Raw genomic sequence first — 22,558 nt, forward strand, 5'->3', positions numbered from 1 at the left:
TTAATTGAATCGGCTGTGTAGTGCTAGGGCAAAAACCAAAAGGTGCACCCGTTGGGGTCCCGAGGACCGAGTTTGGGAAACCCTGATATAGACACACATTATTTGAGGAAGAGTTCTCACTGCTCAGCTCTCCCCATGCACACCACTCCCACAGTGCTTACCTGTGCTTATCCAGTGTGGTGATGACGGGGCCCTTGTTCTTGCTCCTGGCCGTCATGTTCTTCATCTTCAGCTCTGTGATGGAGGGTATCATGAGGGGAACGGCCACACAGAACAGGGCCAGCTGGGGGGGCAGCAGTGCCCCGGACTCTGTCTTCTTCTTCTGGCCCTGCAGGAACTTCAAGCTGCCCTGGAACTGCATGCTCTGCCAAAACATCCATCAATCAATCAATCAAAGTTATCTATAAAAAACTTTTTACATGAACAGATATCTTGAATGTGTCGGTGCTTTACAGTAACAGTAACCTTGCCTCGACACCCAAAGAGCAGGTGCACATACATAACTGAATATAACTCCCACAAAACAGAACCGACTTCATACTGTGTTGAGTACAATGGTAAATGATGTTATATTCAGTTATGTAGTGCACCTGCTCTTTGGGTGTCGAGGCAAGGTTAGTGTTACTATAAAGCACCGACACATTCAAGATATCTCCCACAAAACAGAACTGACTTTATACTGTGTTGAGCACAGTGGTAAATGACGATTGTAAGAGTTGATATTGTCAGATACTTGTGTGAGCCGTGATACTCACCAGAAAGCCTGAGGTGCTGTCCAATAAGCAGCGGACCCGGGCGATGAAACAGCGAGTCAGGAAAGAGGTGAGCTCTAGAGGAACACCGTCAGGCTCCAGGGCGTTAAAGAGACTGCTCATCACAAAGTCATCATCTACAGGACAGCCACAGCATTTCTGTTAGTACAACCTATGTAACAAATACAATCCATTATATTTGTTTTGGTCTTCTAACCACCAATATTACTGTGAGTGGTTTTAGGATAGTATTACAGAGTACAAATTAAATACAGTATCCTTTCTTTCTGTCTGTGTCTTGTATACAATAACTAATGTACTAACCTTTGTGTCCCTCTTCAAAATGGTAATACATGGAAACTAATCTAAATGACAAGTTGCATGTGAAGATGAGGGGCTTTCCTGCAGTGTTTATCGGTTCCACAGAGTGACAGAGGTAATTATCTACACACCAGTTACTGTGGCCGAGTGCTGGTCCAGGGATGCCCCCTGGGACCCGGGGTTCATGGCCCAGTGGAGCTGTCTTCTGAACTCCTGCCGCTCCTCCACATGTATATAATCAAATACATTCTGGTGCATCACATCCGTCTATGGGAGGGGATGAGAAGGGAGAACAAGTCACCAAACAACCAATTAACCCCCACATTAGGACTGTCGATTGTGTTTGGCCAACACAGTGACCTCCCCACTTAACCTGTGTCACGGTCGAGTGAAGCAAGTCTATGGTTACACGCCATGGTGGTATCTGGACAGACACCGTAAGTGTCAGCCTGCCGTGAGCCCACTGAGAACTTAACGCTTCTGTTTTTCTGTTTCCCCCCACTGACCAGGAGGGAGCCTCCGGAGGGCCTTCTGTGACTGACGGAGTTCACTCGGCATTCCTCTCCACCAGTTAGATCTACACGGGAGATCTGGGTTCTGTACACGTTTTCCATCTTTTTTAAAATCTTTTTTTTTGTAACTGAAAAGCTTACAACTGGAGAAAAAAAAAAAGCCTGAATGTATGAAGAGTTTAACGGTTGGATCATTACTGAGTGCATCCAGTAATATCAAACTGCTTTGTTTGACTGTTTGCCAGTCAAAGATCTATAAGTAGTAACTTAAATCAGTAAAACTGAGAAGTAGATAGTGAAAATGTTGAGTAATTACTAATGACTTCTCTACAATTTGTAACACGGATGGGTAATTGGTGACAACAGTTGAATCAGTGAGTCATGAGTTATGACTCTCTACAGTTTGCATTTATAACATGCAGTCTCCTCGGTCGGTGGGATAGTGGGAAGCCCTCCTCACTGCCTTGTTTGTGCTTTGCGTGACACCAGAGCTGCTTACATGAGGACAGATGCAACGCTACCCTGATGAAATCCCAGCCCACACTCGTAACTCCCCTTGTTTTCTTTCATCTCCAGCTATACCCATTGTTCATAAAATGACAGACTCCCAACTAAAGTATTCAACCGTCCCAAATATATCTGCTTCTGTTGCACGCAATGCTTGCCTTCAGAAACGCCACTATTGTTGAACACACCATCTCAATTCCCATCAGAGAAGCGATCAACAGTCTCTTTTGTCTCCTTCCCATGTTAAAACCCAAGGTTTAATGAGGCCCAATAGAAAGCTATTCACTCAAAAAGGACAGTTACAAATGTGTGAAGTAAACAAAGTAAGCTCTGTTTACTTACAACTCATATTATCATTAAAATCCTGTGAATTACACAACTGGCTATTTTCAACTATTGACATGGTTGGTCATCTGTTTTATACAACCATATTTAGATTTCTGTTTTGTTTAGTTTATGACTAAAAGGGCATGGTTTTGCATTAAAAACAATGTATACATTTTGTTGCATTTTTTATTGTTGGTGGTTTTACTTGAAACCTGTTTAACAATGCTGTACAATTTTTCCTCAATGTAATTTTTTATTAAAGGCTTGTACAATGGTACTGTATTTCAACTAATTTACTTTAATTATTTATCTTTTCCCCTCAATAATTAGGACCATTTTGATGAGTAATTTATACACAATTTGAGAATACAAAGTGTTGTGATTATAACATACCTGATGAAAGCCCAGGTAGTCAACAATGGAGGTGGAGACGTAGAATATCAAGCCATCTGTGCCCACCACCAAGGCAAAACCAGTCAAGGACTAGGAGACAAGAGACATGGATACATCTTTATACATGGAAACAGCATAGGGTCGTTCCATTTGATGTTAATAACCTTTTGACCGCACCCCTTTTGATTTGAATGAAAATGTCTACACATATTTGCCCATGGTAGAAGTGATCAGAAAGTAACTTCTTTGACCTGAATTCCAAAACATTTAGGAGATAGACGTAATCAAAGTTGATCCATTTTGCATACCCCACCCTACTATGAGACATCCCCGTCTTAACCATTTAATAATTTCTTACAACAACAAAAAATCATAAATTATGCCATTATCTAAAAACATGTTTTTAAAAAAGAGTGTAGTCGATAAGCACAGATGAAGGATATCAAGGATCTGGAAAGATTATGTATGGAGGAATGGTCTAAGATCCCTCCCTACCAGTGTGTTCTCCAATCTCATAAAACATTTTAGAAAAAGGCTCAGGGCCGTTATCCTCGCAAGGTGAGGTATTGAAAGGTTTTGAAAAAAGGGGTGGCAATAATATTTTACACCTATTGTTGAAGAATGTATTTTATTACTAGATTGTATTTTATTAATTGTTAAATAAAACTTTCTCTGAGCAATTGTATTGTAATTTTCAAATACTTTTTCCATTTATACAGTCTTTTTTGCATTTCTTTATCAAGGGTTACAATCATTTTGGACCTGAATGTGCTAAGAGCACAGGGGACCAACTTCAATTGCACTTGATTGATGAGTAATTCATAGGTAAATGCTTTTCATACAACATCTCTTTTTCTGATAATGAATGGACATTAGAACAAAACATTACAAAAAATTGTGTTTTCATTTCTCCTGATATGAAGAGTAAAACAGGGAGAAAAGTAGAGGACACGCCATGCAGGGTTCCTCATTAACTTCTCTGTGTTGGCTGGAGCTGTTGTGTTTGACATTTGCGTGACTCTGGCATGCTCCTTGCTAGGCCTTGTCACCTCTGGTCTAATTCGAGTCAGCCCAGGTCAGCTGGTCCCCCTTTTCCCACTCTCTGGTGTAATACTGACTTAACAGTGTCACGATCTTCATTGAGCAGCATCATGGTCGGTTGTTTGGTCTCACGCTACTGAGGGAGGGAGATTTTCTAGCCGTTTGTGGCGAGGGGAGGGCGTGGTTCTGGGATGGAGAAGGTGGGGTTTAGGGGACGCAATGTCCTGTTCCTACACCCATCCTCCCAGCAGCTCCGCTGTGCCACGATATCAATACATCAATACATATTCTATACCTCAAATAATAAATGCGGCTAAATTCAACTTTGTGGATTTTTTTCATTCAAGCTTTTATTTGCCATTTTTGCACTCCTTAATTTTAAAGAAATAACACAATCATAGCATGGTAGACTGATTTCGCCAAGACTGATGACCCAGTCATTGCCGTTTCCCTGCGCCATCAGTGCTCTCTCATCTCATCGCTTATCAGTGCTCTCTTGGGAGGACAAACCACAGCCTGACCCTTCTGCTCCACTCTGTCTCACCTCCAGTAAGAGGTCACTCTCTACCACGCTGATGTTGGTCCCCGGGGTTCCAATGGGCAGGCTCTCTTTCCTGGTATCCTGGTGGTTCAAAGGCGGCTTCATGATGTGCTTTCTGCATGGCTTCTCCTGGGTGGCTGGATAAGAGGAAAAAGGACAAAACCTTCTCAGTGAGGGGACTAACAGGTTTATTAGATGTATGATGAGTAGTAATCAGTCGATTAGGGTTCACAATAATAATACAAATTCTCACAGTTTGTCTCATACTATGCACACTAACATGAACTCATTACTCATTACATGCCACAACATGTCCTAGAGCGCTCTCTCTTTCTCTCACACACAGAGAGCGAGAGGGATAGACAGAGAGACAAACGGTGTTGTACACCAACCTGGACTCACAGGTAGACGTTACATAGTAAATCTGGGACACTCAAATTAGTATATGTTACATATGGTATGTATTAATTTGTACATGTCATCTATTTCATATGGTACGTTACGAACTGCAATTCATACAATATGACACAAATTAACAATAGGTATGATATGTTAAGAATTCCTTTTTGTTATGACTAACGTTAGCTAGGTAGCTAGGTGGCTAACGTTAGCTAGACTAGGGGTTACGGTTAGAGTTAAGGTTAGGGTTATGAGTTAGGTTAAAAGGTTCATTAATGTTAGGATTAGGGGAAGGGTTAGCTAAAATGGAAAGTAGTTGCAAAGTATCTAAAAAGTAGTAAGTAGTTGCAAAGTTGCTGATGAACAAAAATGCTGCATTTTCCGTGATGAGATTTGAACACGATACCTTTGGGTTGTTAGACGTTCGCGTTATACGCCCACCTTCCTTTTGCTTTTGCCTTAAATAACCTTCTGTCTAATGTAACTATACCAAACGTAACATGTCATACTCATTGGAGTTTCCTGTATTTTTTATTTACTATGTTACGTCTAGTCTATGAGACCAGCCTGTGTACACACACATGCTATGGTGATATGTTCCTAAAGGGCTCATATTTTCAGTTTATGAAGCATATCCATTTTTTTTTACAGTATTTCCAATCTACCTTTTTCTTCAAGCTATTATTAAATGGTATAGACCCTAAATTATGTGTCTGGAGAGAGGCAGTGTTTACACTCATCTCCCTGGGAACCACAGACGAAAGAGAGACAATACAGTACTAGGCTGCCCCTAATCCACTGCTTCCCTAGGCTGTGGTATCACCTGGTTGGCCAGGGAGAGAGAGCACAGAGCAGAAGGGACTGTGCCCGGTCCCTGATGTCTGACAGCCTTTGCGTGTTCACAGCACAAATTATATTCACCAGTGGCTTCCTGGCCACCCCCTACATGACTAAACAAGGAAATCCATGTCAGGATCACCAGAGGGAAGCAGGAATTGAGAAAGAGAGAGAGGGAGTAGGAGTTGGCTGGCTGAGGCGACACTGTCACGCAACTAAACCATCTGTCAATCTCCTCCATATCCCTAACAGTGGACTGGCGTCTGTTCAATCCATTGCGTGCAGGATGGCAAGCTACATTAGCCTGTAAAGAATTTCATAATAACAGCTGTTACATATTGATGACTGCTGGCCAACACAGAATTATCTCCCTGAACATTAGGCCCACAATGCAATTGAAACAATATACATAGTAGATGGCATAAATAATGCATACAGTACATCTGCATAGTATTACATACAAACATAGATTGTCAAGGTAATAACTATGACTGTGTGATATCCATGGCACTATTCCCAATAGAATTGTACAAAAATGATGTCCTTACGTTGATATACCTTATTGCATCAACCTTCTTGACTGAATGCCATGACAACTGCATTGGTAACAGCATGGATAACATGGAAATGCAATTAATCAATTGTATTATTTCCACTTTTAGGAGTGAGTTCATGAAGAGACCCACAAACACACACGCAAGCACACACAGACATGAGCACACACACACGCACGGTGGCAGGCACACACAGACATGAGCACACACACACGCACGGTGGCAGGCACACACAATGAATGCATAGCTGTAGTAAAAGACCTCCGGGGGTGGTATGAAAAAAAAACTGAAACAGTAGTAAAAGCAATCAAGCTTTTGAAAATCGTGCAAACAACTCCTCTTGTGGTCACGCACTTCCAGCCATTCCCTACAGGTCAGAAACAGCCAGCAAATCCTTTTCTGGGGATTACTACTGACAACTTGGTATTTTTAATAGAAAGCACATCCAATATCACTCCCAATGTACTATATGTTGAGGCTCACACATACAACAAAGACGTCACAACTGCTGTAAGGGCTATTATGAAGGGAACGTACATGTTTACCCTACCTAAGATAATTAGTTAATAATAATTAATTAATAACACGTACAGTACAAAGCATCTGAGCCTCAACTGGGAGAACCAGTGAAAACAAGATTTTAAAAAATGTAAGAGTATGTCCAGTTCGATTATAAGTGGTTGGACATTTCCACATTTAGACAAACTGGTTGACAGTTTGACCATAAGAACACAATAGGGAGAAGTGCCTTTGTTACAGTCAATGATACTGGTATGCCTCAGTCACAGCGGATCCAGTGAAATGTAAAAAAGCTTCCTTTAATTAACTTGCCCGAAAATAAACTAAATGAGTCCTGCTTGATCATCCTTGAGATGTTTCTACAAGTTGATTGGAGTCCACCTGGGGTAAATTCAATTGATTGGACATTATTTGTCACATTGATTGGTCATTTCCGGTCACAACTTGCAGACTTGTTCGTGTTGCTGTGCGTTTTGTTGCCAACCTTACTTTGCTACTTGACAACTTTACGGTTTTTACTTTTTAATTACCGTTTATATTTTTAGTTTTTCCTTCACTCAACTTTTTTTTCATTCAACTTTTTCACTCCGGACGCTTTATCTGGACATGGTTCATCAGGACTTCCAACAGCCGAAGCTAAGTAGTAACATTAACATGATGCCTTCTAATTGCAGTCGCTGTACTCATAATATACAGGAGAACGATCGCCTTACGGCGAGGATAGCTGTGCTGCAAGCCCAGCTTCAGACGCAATCGTTAGGCAAGGATAATTTCAGTGTAGGAAAGTATGAAACAGCATCTGTGCCACCAGTAAGTACAGATAGTAACGTTAGTATAAATCCCCTCGCACGGTCCCCGCAGCCAGACAACTTTCTCATTGCTTCTGGAGGGAAATGCTGTAGGAATGCTCAACCGGTGTCGCTCATTCAGCCGACAGAAACTTTCAACCGGTTTTCCCCATTAAGCAGCGAGTCGGAGTCTGAGGCCGAGCCTTCTCTGGTCTCTACTCCTCCCGTTACGGGGTCTGAGACGCCGAAGGCTCCCACCATTGGCTCTGACAAATTGAAAACCCTAGTCATTGGGTATTAGACTTAGTATTAGACTTAAAACGAATCATCCAGCGATCATACACTGTTTACCAGGGGGCAGGGCTACCGACATTAAGGCTAATCTGAAGATGGTGCTGGCTAAAGCTAAAACTGGCGAGTGTAGAGAGTATAGAGATATTGTTATCCACGTCGGCACCAACGATGTTAGGATGAAACAGTCAGAGGTCACCAAGCGCAACATAGCTTCAGCGTGTAAATCAGCTAGAAAGATGTGTCAGCATCGAGTAATTGTCTCTAGCCCCCTCCCAGTTAGGGGGAGTGATGAGCTCTACAGCAGAGTCTCACAACTCAATCATTGGTTGAAAACTGTTATCTCTCCCTCCCAAAAGATAATTGGCCCTCTTTCTGGGACTCACCCAAAAACAGGACCAAGCCTGGACTGCTGAGGAGTGACGGACTCCATCCTAGCTGGAGGGGTGCTCTCATCTTATCTACCAACCTAGACAGGGCTCTAACTCCTCTAGCTCCACAATGAAACAGGGTGCAGGCCAGGCAGCCAGTTTAGTGGAGTCTGCCACTAACACAGTCAGTGTAGTCAGCTCAGCTATCCCCATTGAGACCGTGTCTGTGCCTCGACCTAGGTTGGGCAAAACTAAACATGGCGGTGTTCGCCTTAGCAATCTCATTAAATCAAATCAAATCAAATCAAATGTATTTATATAGCCCTTCGTACATCAGCTGATATCTCAAAGTGCTGTACAGAAACCCAGCCTAAAACCCCAAACAGCAAGCAATGCAGGTGTAGAAGCAAGTATTCATTAGAATAAAGACCTCCTCCATTCCTGCCATTATTGAAAGAGATCGTAATACCTCCCTTAATTTTTTTACCTTCATTTAACTAGGTTAAGAACAAATTCTTATTTTCAATGACGACCTGGGTTAACGAGTGGGTTAACTGCCTGTTCAGGGGCAGAACAACAGATTTGTACCCTGTCAGCTCTGGGATTTGAACTTGCAACATTTCGGTTACCAGTCAAATGCTCTAACCACTAGGCTACCCTGCCGCCGCAAAATAGGGCTACTTAATGTTAGATCCCTCACTTCAAAGGCAGTTATAGTCAATTAACTAAAAACTGATCATAATCTTGATGTGATTGGCCTGACTGAAACATGGCTTAAGCCTGATGAATTTACTGTGTTAAATGAGGCCTCACCTCCTGGTTTACAAAAAAAATAATAACGTTTTCGTCTTTTGAGCTTCTAGTCATGAAATCTATGCAGCCTACTCAATCACTTTTAATAGCTACTGTTTACAGGCCTCCTGGGCCATATACAGCGTTCCTCACTGAGTTCCCTGAATTCCTATCGGACCTTGTAGTCATAGCAGATAATATTCACATTTTTGGTGATTTTAATATTCACATGGATAAGTCCACAGATCCACTCCAAAAGGCTTGCGGAGCCATCATCGACTCAGTGGGTTTTGTCCAACATGTCTCTGGACCTACTCACTGTCACAGTCATACTCTGGACCTAGTTTTGTCACATGGAATAAATGTTGCGGATCTTAATGTTTTTCCTCATAATCCTGGACTATCGGACCACCATTTCATTACGTTTGCAATCACAACGAATCATCTGCTCAGACCCCAACCAAGGAGCATCAAAAGTCGTGCTATAAATTCTCAGACAACCCAAAGATTCCTTGATGCCCTTCCAGACTCCCTCTGCCTACCCAAGGACGTCAGAGGACACAAATCAGATAACCACCTAACTGAGGAACTCAATGCAACCTTGCGCAATACCCTAGATGCAGTTGCACCCCTAAAAACAAAAAACATTTGTCATAAGAAACTAGCTCCCTGGTATACAGAAAATACCCAAGCTCTGAAGCAAGCTTCCAGAAAATTGGAACGGAAATGGCGCCACAACAAACTGGAAGTCTTCCGACTAGCTTGGAAAGACAGTATCGTGCAGTATCGAAGAGCCCTCACTGCTGCTCGATCATCCTATTTTTCCAACTGAATTGAGGAAAATAAGAACAATCCTAAATTTATTTTTGATACTGTCGCAAAGCTAACTGAAAACCAGCATTCCCCAAGAGAGGATGGCTTTCACTTCAGCAGTAATATATTCATGAACTTCTTTTAGGAAAAGATCATGATCATTAGAAAGCAAATTACGGACTCCTCTTTAAATCTGCGTATTCCTCCAAAGCTCAGTTGTCCTGAGTCTGCACAACTCTGCCAGGACCTAGGATCAAGAGAGACACAAGTGTTTTAGTACTATATCTCTTGATGAAAATAATCATGGCCTCTAAACCTTCAAGCTGCATACTGGACCCTATTCCAACTAAACTACTGAAAGAGCTGCTTCCTGTGCTTGGCCCTCCTCTGTTGAATATAATAAACGTCTCTCTATCCACCAGATGTGTACCCAACTCACTAAAAGTGGCAGTAATAAAGCCTCTCTTGAAAAAGCCAAACCTTGACCCAGAAAATATAAAAAACTATCGGCCTATATCGAATCTTCCATTCCTCTCTAAAATGTTTGAAAAAGCTGTTGCACAGCAACTCACTGCCTTCCTGAAGACAAGCAATGTATACAAAATGCTTCAGTCTGGTTTTAGACCCCATCATAGCACTGAGATTACACTTGTGAAGGTGGTAAATTACCTTTTAATGGCGTCAGACCGAGGCTCTGCATCTGTCCTCGTGCTCCTAGACCTTAGTACTGCTTTTGATACCATCGTTCACCACATTCTTTTGGAGAGATTGGAAACCCAAATTGGTCTACACGGACAAGTTCTGGCCTGGTTTAGATCTTATCTGTCGGAAATATATCAGTTTGTCTCTGTGAATGGTTTGTCCTCTGACAAATCATCTGTACATTTCGGTGTTCCTCAAGGTTCCATTTTAGGACCACTATTGTTTTCACTATATATATTACCTCTTGGGGATGTCATTTGAAAACATAATGTTAACTTTCACTGCTTTGCGGATGACACACAGCTGTACATTTCAATGAAACATGGTGAAGCCCCAAAATTGCCCTCGCTAGAAGCCTGTGTTTCAGACATAAGCGGAAGTGGATGGCTGCAAACGTTCTACTTTTAAACTCAGACAAAACAGAGATGCTTGTTCTAGGTCCCAAGAAACAAAGAGATCTTCTGTTGAATCTGACAATAAATCTTGATGGTTGTACAGTCATCTCAAATAAAACTGTGAAGGACCTCGGCGTTACTCTGGACCCTGATCTCTCTTTTGACGAACATATCAAGACTGTTTCAAGGACAGCTTTTTTCCATCTACGTAACATTGTAAAAATCTGAAACTTTCTGTCCAAATATTATGCAGAAAAATTAATCCATGCTTTTGTTACTTCTAGGTTAGACTACTGTAATGCTCTACCTTCCGGCTACCCAGATAAAGCACTAAATAAACTTCAGTTAGTGCTAAATACAGCTGCTAGAATCTTGAATAGAACCCAAAAAATGTGATCATATTACTCCAGTGCTAGCCTCCCTACACTGGCTTCCTGTTAAGGCAAGGGATGATTTCAAGGTTTTAATGCTAACCTACAAAGCATTACATGGGCTTGCTCCTACCCATCTTTACGATTTGGTCCTGCTGTACATACCTACAGGTACGCTACAGTCACAAGACACTGGCCTCCTAATTGTCCCTAGAATTTCTAAGCAAACAGTTGGAGGCAGGGCTTTCTCCTATAGAGCTCCATTTTTTTGGAATGGTCTGCCTACCCATGTGAGAGACGCAGACTCGGTCTCAACCTTTAAGTCTTTACTGAAGACTCATCTCTTCAGTAGGTCATATGATTGAGTGTAGTCTGGCCCAGGAGTGTGAAGGTGAACGGAAAGGCTCTGGAGCAACAAACTGCCCTTGCTGTCTCTGCCTGGCCAGTTCCCCTCTCTCCACTGGGATTCTCTGCCTCGAACCCTATTACAGGGGCTGAGTCACTGCCTTACTGGTGCTCTTCCATGCCGTCCCTAGGAGGGGTGCGTCACTTGAGTGGGTTGAGTCACTGACGTGATATTCCTGTCTGGGTTGGTGCCCCCCCTTGGGTTGTGCCGTGGCAGAGATCTTTGTGGGCTATACTCGGCCTTGTCTCAGGATGGTAAGTTGGTGGTTGAAGATATCCCTCTAGTGGTGTGGGCGCTGTGCTTTGGCAAAGTGGGTGGGGTTATATCTTGCCGGTTTGGCCCTGTCCGAGGGTATCATCGGATGGGGCCACAGTGTCTCCTGACCCCTCCTGTCTCAGCCTCCAGTATTTATGCTGCAGTAGTTTGTGTCGGGGGGCTAGGGTCAGTCTGTTATATCTGGAGTACTTCCCCTGTCTTATCTTGGCAAATGAAAAATGCTCACTAACAGGGATGTAAACAAATTTGGAAACAACATTTTAGAGCATATGGAACATTTCTGGGATCTTTTATTTCAGCTCATGAAACATTGAACCAACACTTTACATGTTGCGTTTATATTTTTGTTCAGTATAATTAACTAGGTATGCCTATTATCATCAACTGAATAGTACATGGGGTGTTCACTCTAAGTTCAAGATAAGCCATGTCACCTTTGACAATACACAGACTCAATTTAACACACACCAATGTGTTTTACAATGGAATCCACTAAAGGGGCTCTGGTTTATAACCATATCACAGCATCAATTATTCTCACAAGACTGAAGCTTTTACAGTACATTCATTGAATCTCCTGGATGCTATTTTCTCTACTCCACATAGTCTATTCTCTCTATTTGGCACGATTGAAGTAGATAGAGTTTACTCCATCAGTCTGCCTGTGACATGGTATTTCTAATGAATGTTCCCTCCAGAGTCCATGGTTATCCGACTCATCGCAGTGATTCCTCATGAGGGCGAATCAGCACGCTAATCCATACCATGATGTCACAATCACATGCTCCAGTTGAAGGTTTGGCCCTCCATCCTCAACACAAACAGCAGCTTTCATCACGCAAGTCTGAAGGGGGGGGGGGGGGGGTGCTGCTGCTGGATGGATCCACCACCACCACTATATATCACCTCTGAGGTCACAAAACAGAGAAGATCTCATCCAGCCAGCAACCACGCAGAGGCATATGTAACATTATAACTTTAGACCGTCCCCTCGCCCATACCTGGGCGCGAACCAGGGACCCTCTGCACACATCATCAACAGTCACCCTCCGAAGCATCGTTACCCATCGCTCCACAAAAGCCGCGGCCCTTCAAGGTCTCAGAGCAAGGTTACCCATCACTCCACTACTTCAAGGTCTCAGAGCAAGTGACGTCACCGATTGAAACGCTATTTAGCATGCACCACCGCTAACTAGCTAGCCGTTTCACATCCGTTACACATACACCTTCTAGTGGGGGAGGGGGAGAGAGGGAAGCAGGGATGCGGCGCTGTGGAGGGAAAGGAATGACCGACTGGAGATGGAGCCATCAGCTGTCTACCACCAGTCACATCACCAGTCCTTCCTTCTGTTCTGTCATTCACTCCCAGGCTGTGGGGAGTACGCACTGACAAACAACTACTACTTAGGACTTTAGAATAGCGTGGCATTTAAGTCAAACCACTGTAGCTGGCAGTAGCATCCATGTTAATGTAGCCAATGGCATCTAGTGACTGGTACGAGACGAGGTGAGGTGATCAATTTAAATAAATACCTGAAACTGAACTTTCAGATAGCAGCATTGCTTCCGCCCTGGAGAACAGGGAACAGTACATATTTCCTCTTCACACCGTTGGCTGTGTTTGTGAAAGTCTGTCAACCTTTTATGTTGTGTTCAATGCTGTTTTGGGAGAGGCGGTTTTGACGCCGTATTTTGGTTGTGTGGACTTAGGAAGGGTTTGACCTACCAACTTTAAAAGGTATACGCTTTTAACATTGTAATGTGAATCGAGTCTATTTGAAAATGTTGAGTATTTAATCAAGTATACAAGTTTTGATATTGATATTTTGTAAATGAGCCGGGGTTATAATTGTTTGAATGTGATCCGGAGAAGCCTTTGGCTGCCCTTACTGTTTCATTTGTTTGTGTCCCTTACATTAAGTAGGCAGGATTTGGTATGTTGTCTATTCTGCCCAAGCAAATGATCTGGTATTTCAGGCAAAAGATTTTGGGTTGCCTTATCGGTCAGATTAGTAAAAAAATATATCTTAAATGTTAAATGTTTGTTTGTCTACATGTTTATTTTGTTACCACTTCCCTATAGACCTAAACGGCTGGCTGTTCTTAGGAGGGAACTGTTTAGTTAGACAGCAGAGGCGCCGGAGGGGGATGGTTGCCGTTTAACAGGCTCCAAACCAACTGTGCTATTTGTTTGTTTTTTCGCATATTTTGTAACTAATTTTGTACATAATGTTGCTGCAACCATTGCTGCTACCATCTCTTATGACCGAAAAGAGCTTCTGGACATCAGAATAGCGATTACTCACCTTGAACTGGACTAAGATATTTATTAAATGAGTCCGATGCGAAGGATATACTGCTTTGTCAAGACAAGGCCCAAATCCTGTCATTCGCGTGAAGAAAAGATGGAAATACAGGGGGCGGAGGTCTGGTTGCCTTGTGAGAATTCGTCGGTAAGTGAGTAAACCACCCCTACCCTCCGTATTATTGGCCAACGTGCAATCATTGGAGAAAAAAAATGACAATCTATGATTAAGACTATCCTACCAACGGGACATTAAAAACTGTAATATCTTGTGTTTCACCGAGACTTGGCTGAACGACGACACGGATAATATAGAGCTGGCTGATTTCTGTTTTTCGGCAGGACAGAGCAGCTACGTCTGGTAAGATGAGGGGTGGGGGTGTGTGTCTATTTGTCAATAACTGGTGGTGCACAATGTCTAATATTAAAGAAGTCTCGAGGTATTGCTTGACTGAGGTAGAATACCTCATGATAAGCTGTAGACCACACTATCTACCAAGAGAGTTCACATCTATATCAGTCGTAGCTGTCTATTTACCACCACAAACCGATGCTGGCTCTAAGACCACACTCAACGAGCTGTATAAGGCCATAAGCAAACAAGAAATGCTCATCCAGAAGCGGCGCTCCTAGTGGCCGGGGACTATAATGCAGGCAAATTTAAATCCGTTTTACCTAATTTCTACCAGCATGTCACACGTTGAATTTTTTCCTTCTAAATTCTAAATTCTAAAAACCTTTACTCCACACACAGAAACTTATACAAAGATCACCCTCCATTTGGCAAATCTGACCATAATTCTATCCTCCTGATTCCTGCTTACAAGCAAAAACTACAGCAGGAAGTACAAATTACTTGCTCAATACAGAAGTAGTCAGATGACGCGGATGCTATGCTACAGGACTGTTTCGCTAGCACAGACTAATATGTTCCGGGATTCATCCAATGACATTGAGGAGTATACCACCTCAGTCACCGGCTTCATCAATAAGTACATTAACGACGTCGTCCCCACAGTGACCGTATGTACATTTCCCAATCAGAATCCATGGATTACAGGCAACATCCGCACCGAGCTAAAGGCTAGAGCTTGTGCTTTCAAGGAGCGGGCCATTAATCTGGACGCTTATAGGAAATTCCACTATGCCCTCAGACAAACCATCAAACAGGCAAATCGTAAATACAGAACTAACGAGCGGAAACATACAAGCTAAATGCCTTTTATGCTTTGAGGCTAGCAACACTGAAGCATCCATGAGAGCACCAGCTGTTCTGGATGACTGTGTGATCAGGCTCTCCATAGCCGATGTGAGCAAGACCTTTAAACAGGTCAACATTCACAAAGCCGTGGGCCAGACGGATTACCAGGACGTGCACTCAAAGCATGCATGGACCAACTGGCAAATGTCTTCACTGACATTTTCAACCTCTCCCTAACCGAGTCTGTAATACCTACATGTTTCAAACACCACCATAGTCCCTGTGCCTAAGATAGCGAAGGTAACCTGCCTAAATAATTACCACCCCTTAGCACTCACGTCGGTAGCCATGAAGTACTTTGAAAGGCTGGTCATTGGCTCACATCAACACCATCATGCCAGAAACCCTAGACCCACTCCAATCTCTATTGCACTCCACCCTGCCCTTTCACACCTGAACTAAAGGAACACCTATGTGAGAATGCTATTCCTTGACTACAGCTCTGCGTTCAACACTATTGTGCCCTCAAAGCTCATCACTAAGCTAAGGACCCTGGGACTAAACACCTCCCTCTGCAACTGAATCCTGGACTTCCTGATGGCCGCTCACAGGTGGTAAGGGTAGGTAACAACACATCCACCACGCTAATCCTCAACACTGGGGCCCCTCAGGGGTACGTGTTTAGTCCCCTCCTGTACTCCCTGTTCACCCACGACTGTGTGGCCAAGCACGACTCCAACACCATCATTACGTTTGCTGACGACACAACAGTGGTAGGCCTGATCACCGTCAACGATGAGACAGCCTATGGGGAGGAGGTCGGAGACCTGGCAGTGTGGTGCCAGGACAACAACCTTTCAATGTGAGCAAGATAAAGGAGCTGATCATGGACTATAGGAAAAGTAGGGCCGTACGGCCCACATTAACATTGACGGAATGAAGAGGAGCGAGAGTTTCAAGTTCCTTGGTGTCCACATCACCAACAAACTATCATGATCCAAACACACCAAGACAGTTGTGAAGAGGGCACGAAAACACCATTTCCTGCTCAGGAGACTGAAAAGATTTGGCATGGGTCCCCAGATCCTCAAAAAGTTCTACAGCTGCACCATCGAGGGGATCCTGACCGGTTGCATTACCATCTCGTATGGCAACTACTCGGCATCTGATCGAAAGGCGCTACAGAGGGTAGTGCGTACGGCCCAGTACATCACTGGTCCAAGCTTCCTGCCATCCAGGACCTATATACTAGGCGGTGTCAGAGGAAGGCCCAAAAAATTATCAATGACACCAGTCACCCAAGTCAAAGACTGTTCTCTCTGCTACCGAACGGCAAGTGGTACCGGAGAGCAAAGTCTAGGACCAAAAGGCTGAACAACTAAACTAATCAAATGGCCACCTGGACTATTTACATTGAACTCCGTCCCCCATTTGTTTTTGCACTGCTGCTACTCGCTGTTTATTATCTATGCATAGTCACTTTACAAATTACCTCAATTAACCTGTACCCCCACACATTGGCTTGGTACCGGTACCCCCTGTATATAGCCTCGTTATTGTTATGTTATTGTTATTTCTTGTGTTACCTATTGATTGATAAAACATTTTTTTACTTTAGTTTATTTAGCATATATTTTATTAACTCTATTTCTTGACCTGCATTGTTGGTTAAGGGCTTGCAAGTAAGCATTTCACAGTATTCAGTATATGTGACAAATACAATTTGATTTGATTTGTTCAACTGTATGAATTATATTTATTGCCTCTTATCTTTAATAAACCTTGGTTTATATGGTTAACTCTGTCATTTATTTGACAGACCTGTGTTTAAACTTCCCTTGTGTATAAACAAGATGGCGTAGTACAGTTTACATTAATGTTGATGTGATGCTGCCTAGGAGGACATCGGAGGAAAACTAATGAGGCACTTGTGTTAGGAATCGCCAGTCTGAACACAGTCTTAAGAGGTACAGTATCTATGACCGGATGTTCTGCTCTTAGTTGCCAAAATGATGCCCCTATGGTGACTATTGACTTGGGGCGGTCACTGCTACACTGTCAGACTCTCACCAAAAACAAAAGAGGACAAAGGCAATTGTACACAGACCATAAAAATTGAGGAATTGTTATTAGTGGACCAGACTTAATTCAATTGAACGTTAGCATGGTGAGACTGTTGAGGTCAAACTAAAAACGTGAGAATACAAACAACCCATTTAAAAGATGTTCAAACCCAGTTTGGATCCCACAGTTTCTGTGCCAGGCCTTGGTGACATTTTGACTACAGTATGTCTGAAAAACAATACCGTTCTTTATATCTTAACACTGAAGCTGATGTAAGATTCTCTGTTCTGTGTGGTTTGCTGTAACAGAGGCAGCCTAGATGAGACCCACTAGCTTCGACTGAGTCATTGCTGACCAGAGTGAACACCCCAGGATACTTCAAAGCTACCTAGTGATATAAGAGTAAGTCCTTCTCCGTTGCGTGCGGGATGTGCAGGCGGCTCTGGCTCCCACTCACCTCCCGTCTGGCTCTGAGCGTGCTCGCTCTAATTAGCATCCCAACACTGCTCTGTGGTATGCAGCACCACTCCACATCAGGCCCTGACAGGGTCAATGAGGCCTGAACACTTCAGGTTAAAAGTCTACTGTGCGACAGACCCAATAGTGTTCAGACATTTAATTTGTCACCCTCACACACCTCCATACTTAATGCATGTGCTGTGTTTCAAGCCCAAATGGACAGAATGTCACATCTGACAATGGCTCATATACACACACAAATACACTGTACATAACATAATTTACAAACTAAATCCACCGAATGGATCCAGTGCAGCCTTCAGCGCTTGACGAGAAAAACATGGAGGGGAGAATCCTTAATGCTGTGGTCTATAATGAAAGCAGATGTCTGCTTCTTCATGTGTTGGCATGGAACAAATGAAAACATATAAAAGCCCCATAAACTAAGCTTCATCCCTATAGGGGAATGCTGCATATCCAACTACCTCATCTCTTTAGATAAAGAGTCAAAGACAACATGTTTACAGTTATACAGCCATTATTATAAAAGTGTTGTAAAAGTGAGTTCGGTTTAGGGACTGTCAAATTAAATTCCTACAGGTTATTGTAAAAATACATAAAGGGCCACTTCAAGTAATATTCCTGAACTGAAAAGCCACATTTGCATAGTTAATTGTTTATTTCAACAATATATGTGGTTTTAGAGAGTATTTTTTTCCCACAGAATAAGGTTTGTCCAAATACACATTCCTGTCTGGGCTGATGCAATACGTAACAGTCTGACATGATAGATAGACCTGCAGTATGAAATCTACACTAATCATTTGGTAGCCTAGCGGTTAAAGCGTTGGGCCACTAATCAAAAAGGTTGCTGGTTTGAATCCCTGAGCCGACTAGGTGAGAAATATGCCTATGTGCTCTTGAGCAAGGCATGCAACCCGAATTGCTCCTGTAAATCGCTCTGGATAAGAGCATCTGCTAAATAATGCAGTTTTGCTGTTGTTGATGGGTGAATGGATGCTAATCAAACCCAGACAGACTCCATTACATTTACAACCAGATGTGTACTTATGCTGTGGAAATAGTGTCTTAGGGAATGGAATGACAACACTGCCAAATATTCTGGTTCATGTTCTTTCTTCATAATATCAAAAACATGAGAATTACAAAGTCAATCTCAGATGTACACTGTCTGTATCTGCCTGTCTACAGTGATTTGGTCCATATCATACTCATGATTATCATTGGCAATTTGAAAATGTTTATAAGAAGGTCACTGACTGGCTCTAGAGGACCATCTCTCAGCCTGGTCTATTGAAAAGGCTCAACAGGTCATTCCTCAGTACTGTATGCAGAGACCCAAGGACAGGGAGGGTCAAGGCCAGAGTCCTGCAGGTTATCTCTCCTTGTAACACAGTCCCCCTGGGCATGAGGGATTGTGACCCCTCATAAATAGATAAATAAATAAATACAGTATGGGGATGAGGTAGATTGGATGGGCTATTTACAGATGAGCTATGTACAGGTGCAGTGATCTGTGAGCTGCTCTGGCAGCTGGTGCTTAAAGCTAGTGAGGGAGGTAAGAGTCTCCAGCTTCAGAGATTTTTGCAGTTCGTTCCAGTCATTGGCAGCAGAGAACGGCCAAAGGAAGAATTGGCTTTGGGGGTGACCAGTTAGATATACCTGTTGGAGCGCGTGCTATGGGTGGGTGCTGCTACGGTGACCAGTGAGCTGAGATAAGGCGGGGCTTTACCTAGCAGAAACTTGTAGATGACCTTGTTTAGCGTATTTTGTTTTGTCTACATTTGGAAAGATTACCAACAAATTGTATGTTTCCGTCAGTCCTGTCATTATCCGACATGTACTTTAATTCCATAAAAAGGTTGGATGCAAACTTGGTTAATGTGGTTCCAAGGCAATCATTTTATTCCATTGACATTGAATCAAGGAGAGCAACTGAAACCTGTCCCAAAATACTGCTACTAACAAAAATATTCCTTTGTGGGTTTTGGAAGGATTAGTGATCTAATTTGCTTATGTAATCAGATTTTGAGCAATAGCCAAAATATAAACTATCCAAATGCAGAATTACCCAAATGATCTACCCTTAATTCCATTCCACTTTCTGAATCAGTCCTTTAGAATTCCGGATCAGCTGCACTTTCCTTTCCCTCTGTGTTGTTCCATTAAACCCACAGACACTCTGCCTTCCGAGTGTCTGTGGGTTTTCGTTCCTCCTTTGTAATTGATTGATTAATTAAGGTCACACTTGGTTGTCTAGAGCTTAATTGAAAGGAAAAACAAAAACACTACAGACACTAGGCCCTCTATGGAATGGGTTTGACACCTCTGCATTACAGTGACGCTCAAGGCCTCCCGAAGGACGCAGCCGTCTAATGCATTGTATCGCAGTGCTAGAGGCGTTACTACAGACCCGGGTCATTCCCGGCTGTGCCACTACCGGCCGTAGGCGGGAGTCCCATAGGACTGCTCACAATTGGCCCAGCCTCGTCCGGGTTAGGGGAGGGTTTGGCCGGGCGGGCTTTACTTGGCTCATCACGCCCTAGCGACTCCTTGTGGCGGGCTAGGTGCCTGAAGGCTAACTAACCCCGGTCACCAGTTGAACGGTGTTTCCTTCCTCCGATTGATGCAGCTGGCTTCCGGGTTAAGCTCCCGAGCCCGTTGGGGAGTTGCAGCGGTTAGAAAAGATCGTAAAATACAAAAAAATGATACAAAAACAAATAAAAGTGACGCTCCAGAACTTTTGTATCATTTTTGCCAGTCATTTTGAAAGTGATGCTCTCGACCCAAAATGGGTCTTCTTTTTTTGTGTGCTACGTCATCCAATTGTGCACTACATCCTCCATTTCGTATGACATGTTATGTCCTTTTTTTGGCCAATTTGTATGTTATGTTAGAAATCCAATTTGAACAATATGTTACGAATTTGTTGTATTTAAGATCCCAAACAGCATCTTTAACTATTTATAAAGGCATTGTTATAGGTTTCATGTTTGAGAGACACCAATTGCATAAAAGCTAAGTGATATCATTGCAGTCCTAAAGAAGAGCTGAAAATAATCTTATGACCAATCTTGGATTATGTAATGTTCAAACATATGGCTACCTAGTCTGGCTAACACCTATCTCCTGAAGTCCTTCTGACTTCAGAGTCTGGAATGGCTCTTCGATGTTGTCGGAACAATGCATCGATAATGAAGGGGGCTGTGCTTATACTGGTTGGCTATTTTCTGTGTCTCACTCAAATCAAATCGGATTTGTCACATTTACTTGTTTAGCCAATGTTATTGAGGGTGTAGCGAAATGCTTGTGTGTAAGGGGTGCCTTACTGGTGGCAGAGAAGTCAGACACAGGAGAGTAGAACTGGGTAATAACCGGAGCAGTTTAATATACAAAACCACCAGCATCCAGAATAACAACGTGGGTACAAAACCTGTCGCGCACCAGACAACAATGTGCACAAGCACTTACAACAAACAATTTCGCACAAAGACATGGGGGGAACAGAGGGTTAAATACACAACACTTAATGAGGGAATGAAAACCAGGTGTGTGGGAAAACAAGACAAAACAAATGGAAAATTAAAAATGGATCGGCGATGGCTAGAAGACCGGTGACGTCGACCGCCGAACACCGCCCGAACAAGGAGAGGAACCGACTTCGGCAGAAGTCATGACATTGTGTTTCTAGCTCTAACAGTGCAGTAATATCTAACAGTAATACCTAACAATTTCACAGCAATACACACAAATCTCAAGTAAAGGAATGGAATTAAGAATATATAAATATTGGGTGAGCAATGACAGAGTGGTATGGACTTAGATACAGTAGAATAGGATAGAATAAAGTATATACATATGAGATGAGCAATGCAAAATATGTAAACTTTCTTAAAGTGACTAGTGTTCCATTATTAAAGTGGCCAATGATTCCAAGTCTATGTACAGTGGGGAGAACAGGTATTTGATACACTGACGATTTTGCAGGTTTTCCTACTTACAAAGCATGAGGTCTGTCATTATCATAGGTACACTTCAACTGTGAGAGATGGAATCTAAAACAAAAATCCAGAAAATCACATTGTATGATTTTTAAGTAATTCATTTGCATTTTATTGCATGACATAAATATTTGATACATCAGAAAAGCATAACTTAATATTTGGTACAGAAACCTTTGTTTGCAATTACCAGGTTTGCTCACACTGCAGCAGGGATTTTGGCCCACTCCTCCATACAGACCTTCTCCAGATCCTTCAGGTTTCGGGGCTGTCGCTGGGCAATATGGACTTTCAGCTCCCTCCAAAGATGTTCTATTGGGTTCAGGTCTGGAGACTGGCTAGGCCACTCCAGGACCTTGAGATGCTTCTTACGGAGCCACTCCTTAGTTGCCCTGGTTGTGTGTTTCGGGTCGTCATGCTGGAAGACCCAGCCACGACCCATCTTCAATGCTCTTACTGAGGGAAGGAGGTTGTAGGCCAAGATCTCGCGATACCTGGCCCCATCCATCCTCCCCTCAATACAGTGCAGTTGTCCTGTCCCCTTTGCAGAAAAGCATCCCCAAAGAATGATGTTTCCACCTCCATGCTTCACGGTTGGG

At 42.9% G+C, this 22,558-nt stretch overlaps 1 protein-coding gene across 1 annotated transcript in view; it reads right to left on the bottom strand.

Annotated features, from left to right (window-relative positions):
• Positions 1-151: 151 nt before the first annotated feature.
• Positions 152-22,558, bottom strand: part of LOC110508177 (aryl hydrocarbon receptor repressor-like) — a 38,316-nt gene continuing 15,909 nt past the window's right edge. The window contains exons 4-8 of the mRNA XM_021588613.2: positions 4,398-4,531; positions 2,813-2,902; positions 1,205-1,340; positions 756-889; positions 152-364 (exon numbers count right to left, since the gene is read on the bottom strand). Of these exons, the coding sequence (XP_021444288.2) occupies positions 158-364; positions 756-889; positions 1,205-1,340; positions 2,813-2,902; positions 4,398-4,531 (701 nt within the window). The 3' untranslated portion in view covers positions 152-157. The remainder of the gene's footprint in view (positions 365-755; positions 890-1,204; positions 1,341-2,812; positions 2,903-4,397; positions 4,532-22,558) is intronic.

Source organism: Oncorhynchus mykiss, chromosome 28 (assembly GCF_013265735.2).
Source record: "Oncorhynchus mykiss isolate Arlee chromosome 28, USDA_OmykA_1.1, whole genome shotgun sequence".
Lineage (NCBI taxonomy): Eukaryota > Metazoa > Chordata > Actinopteri > Salmoniformes > Salmonidae > Oncorhynchus > Oncorhynchus mykiss.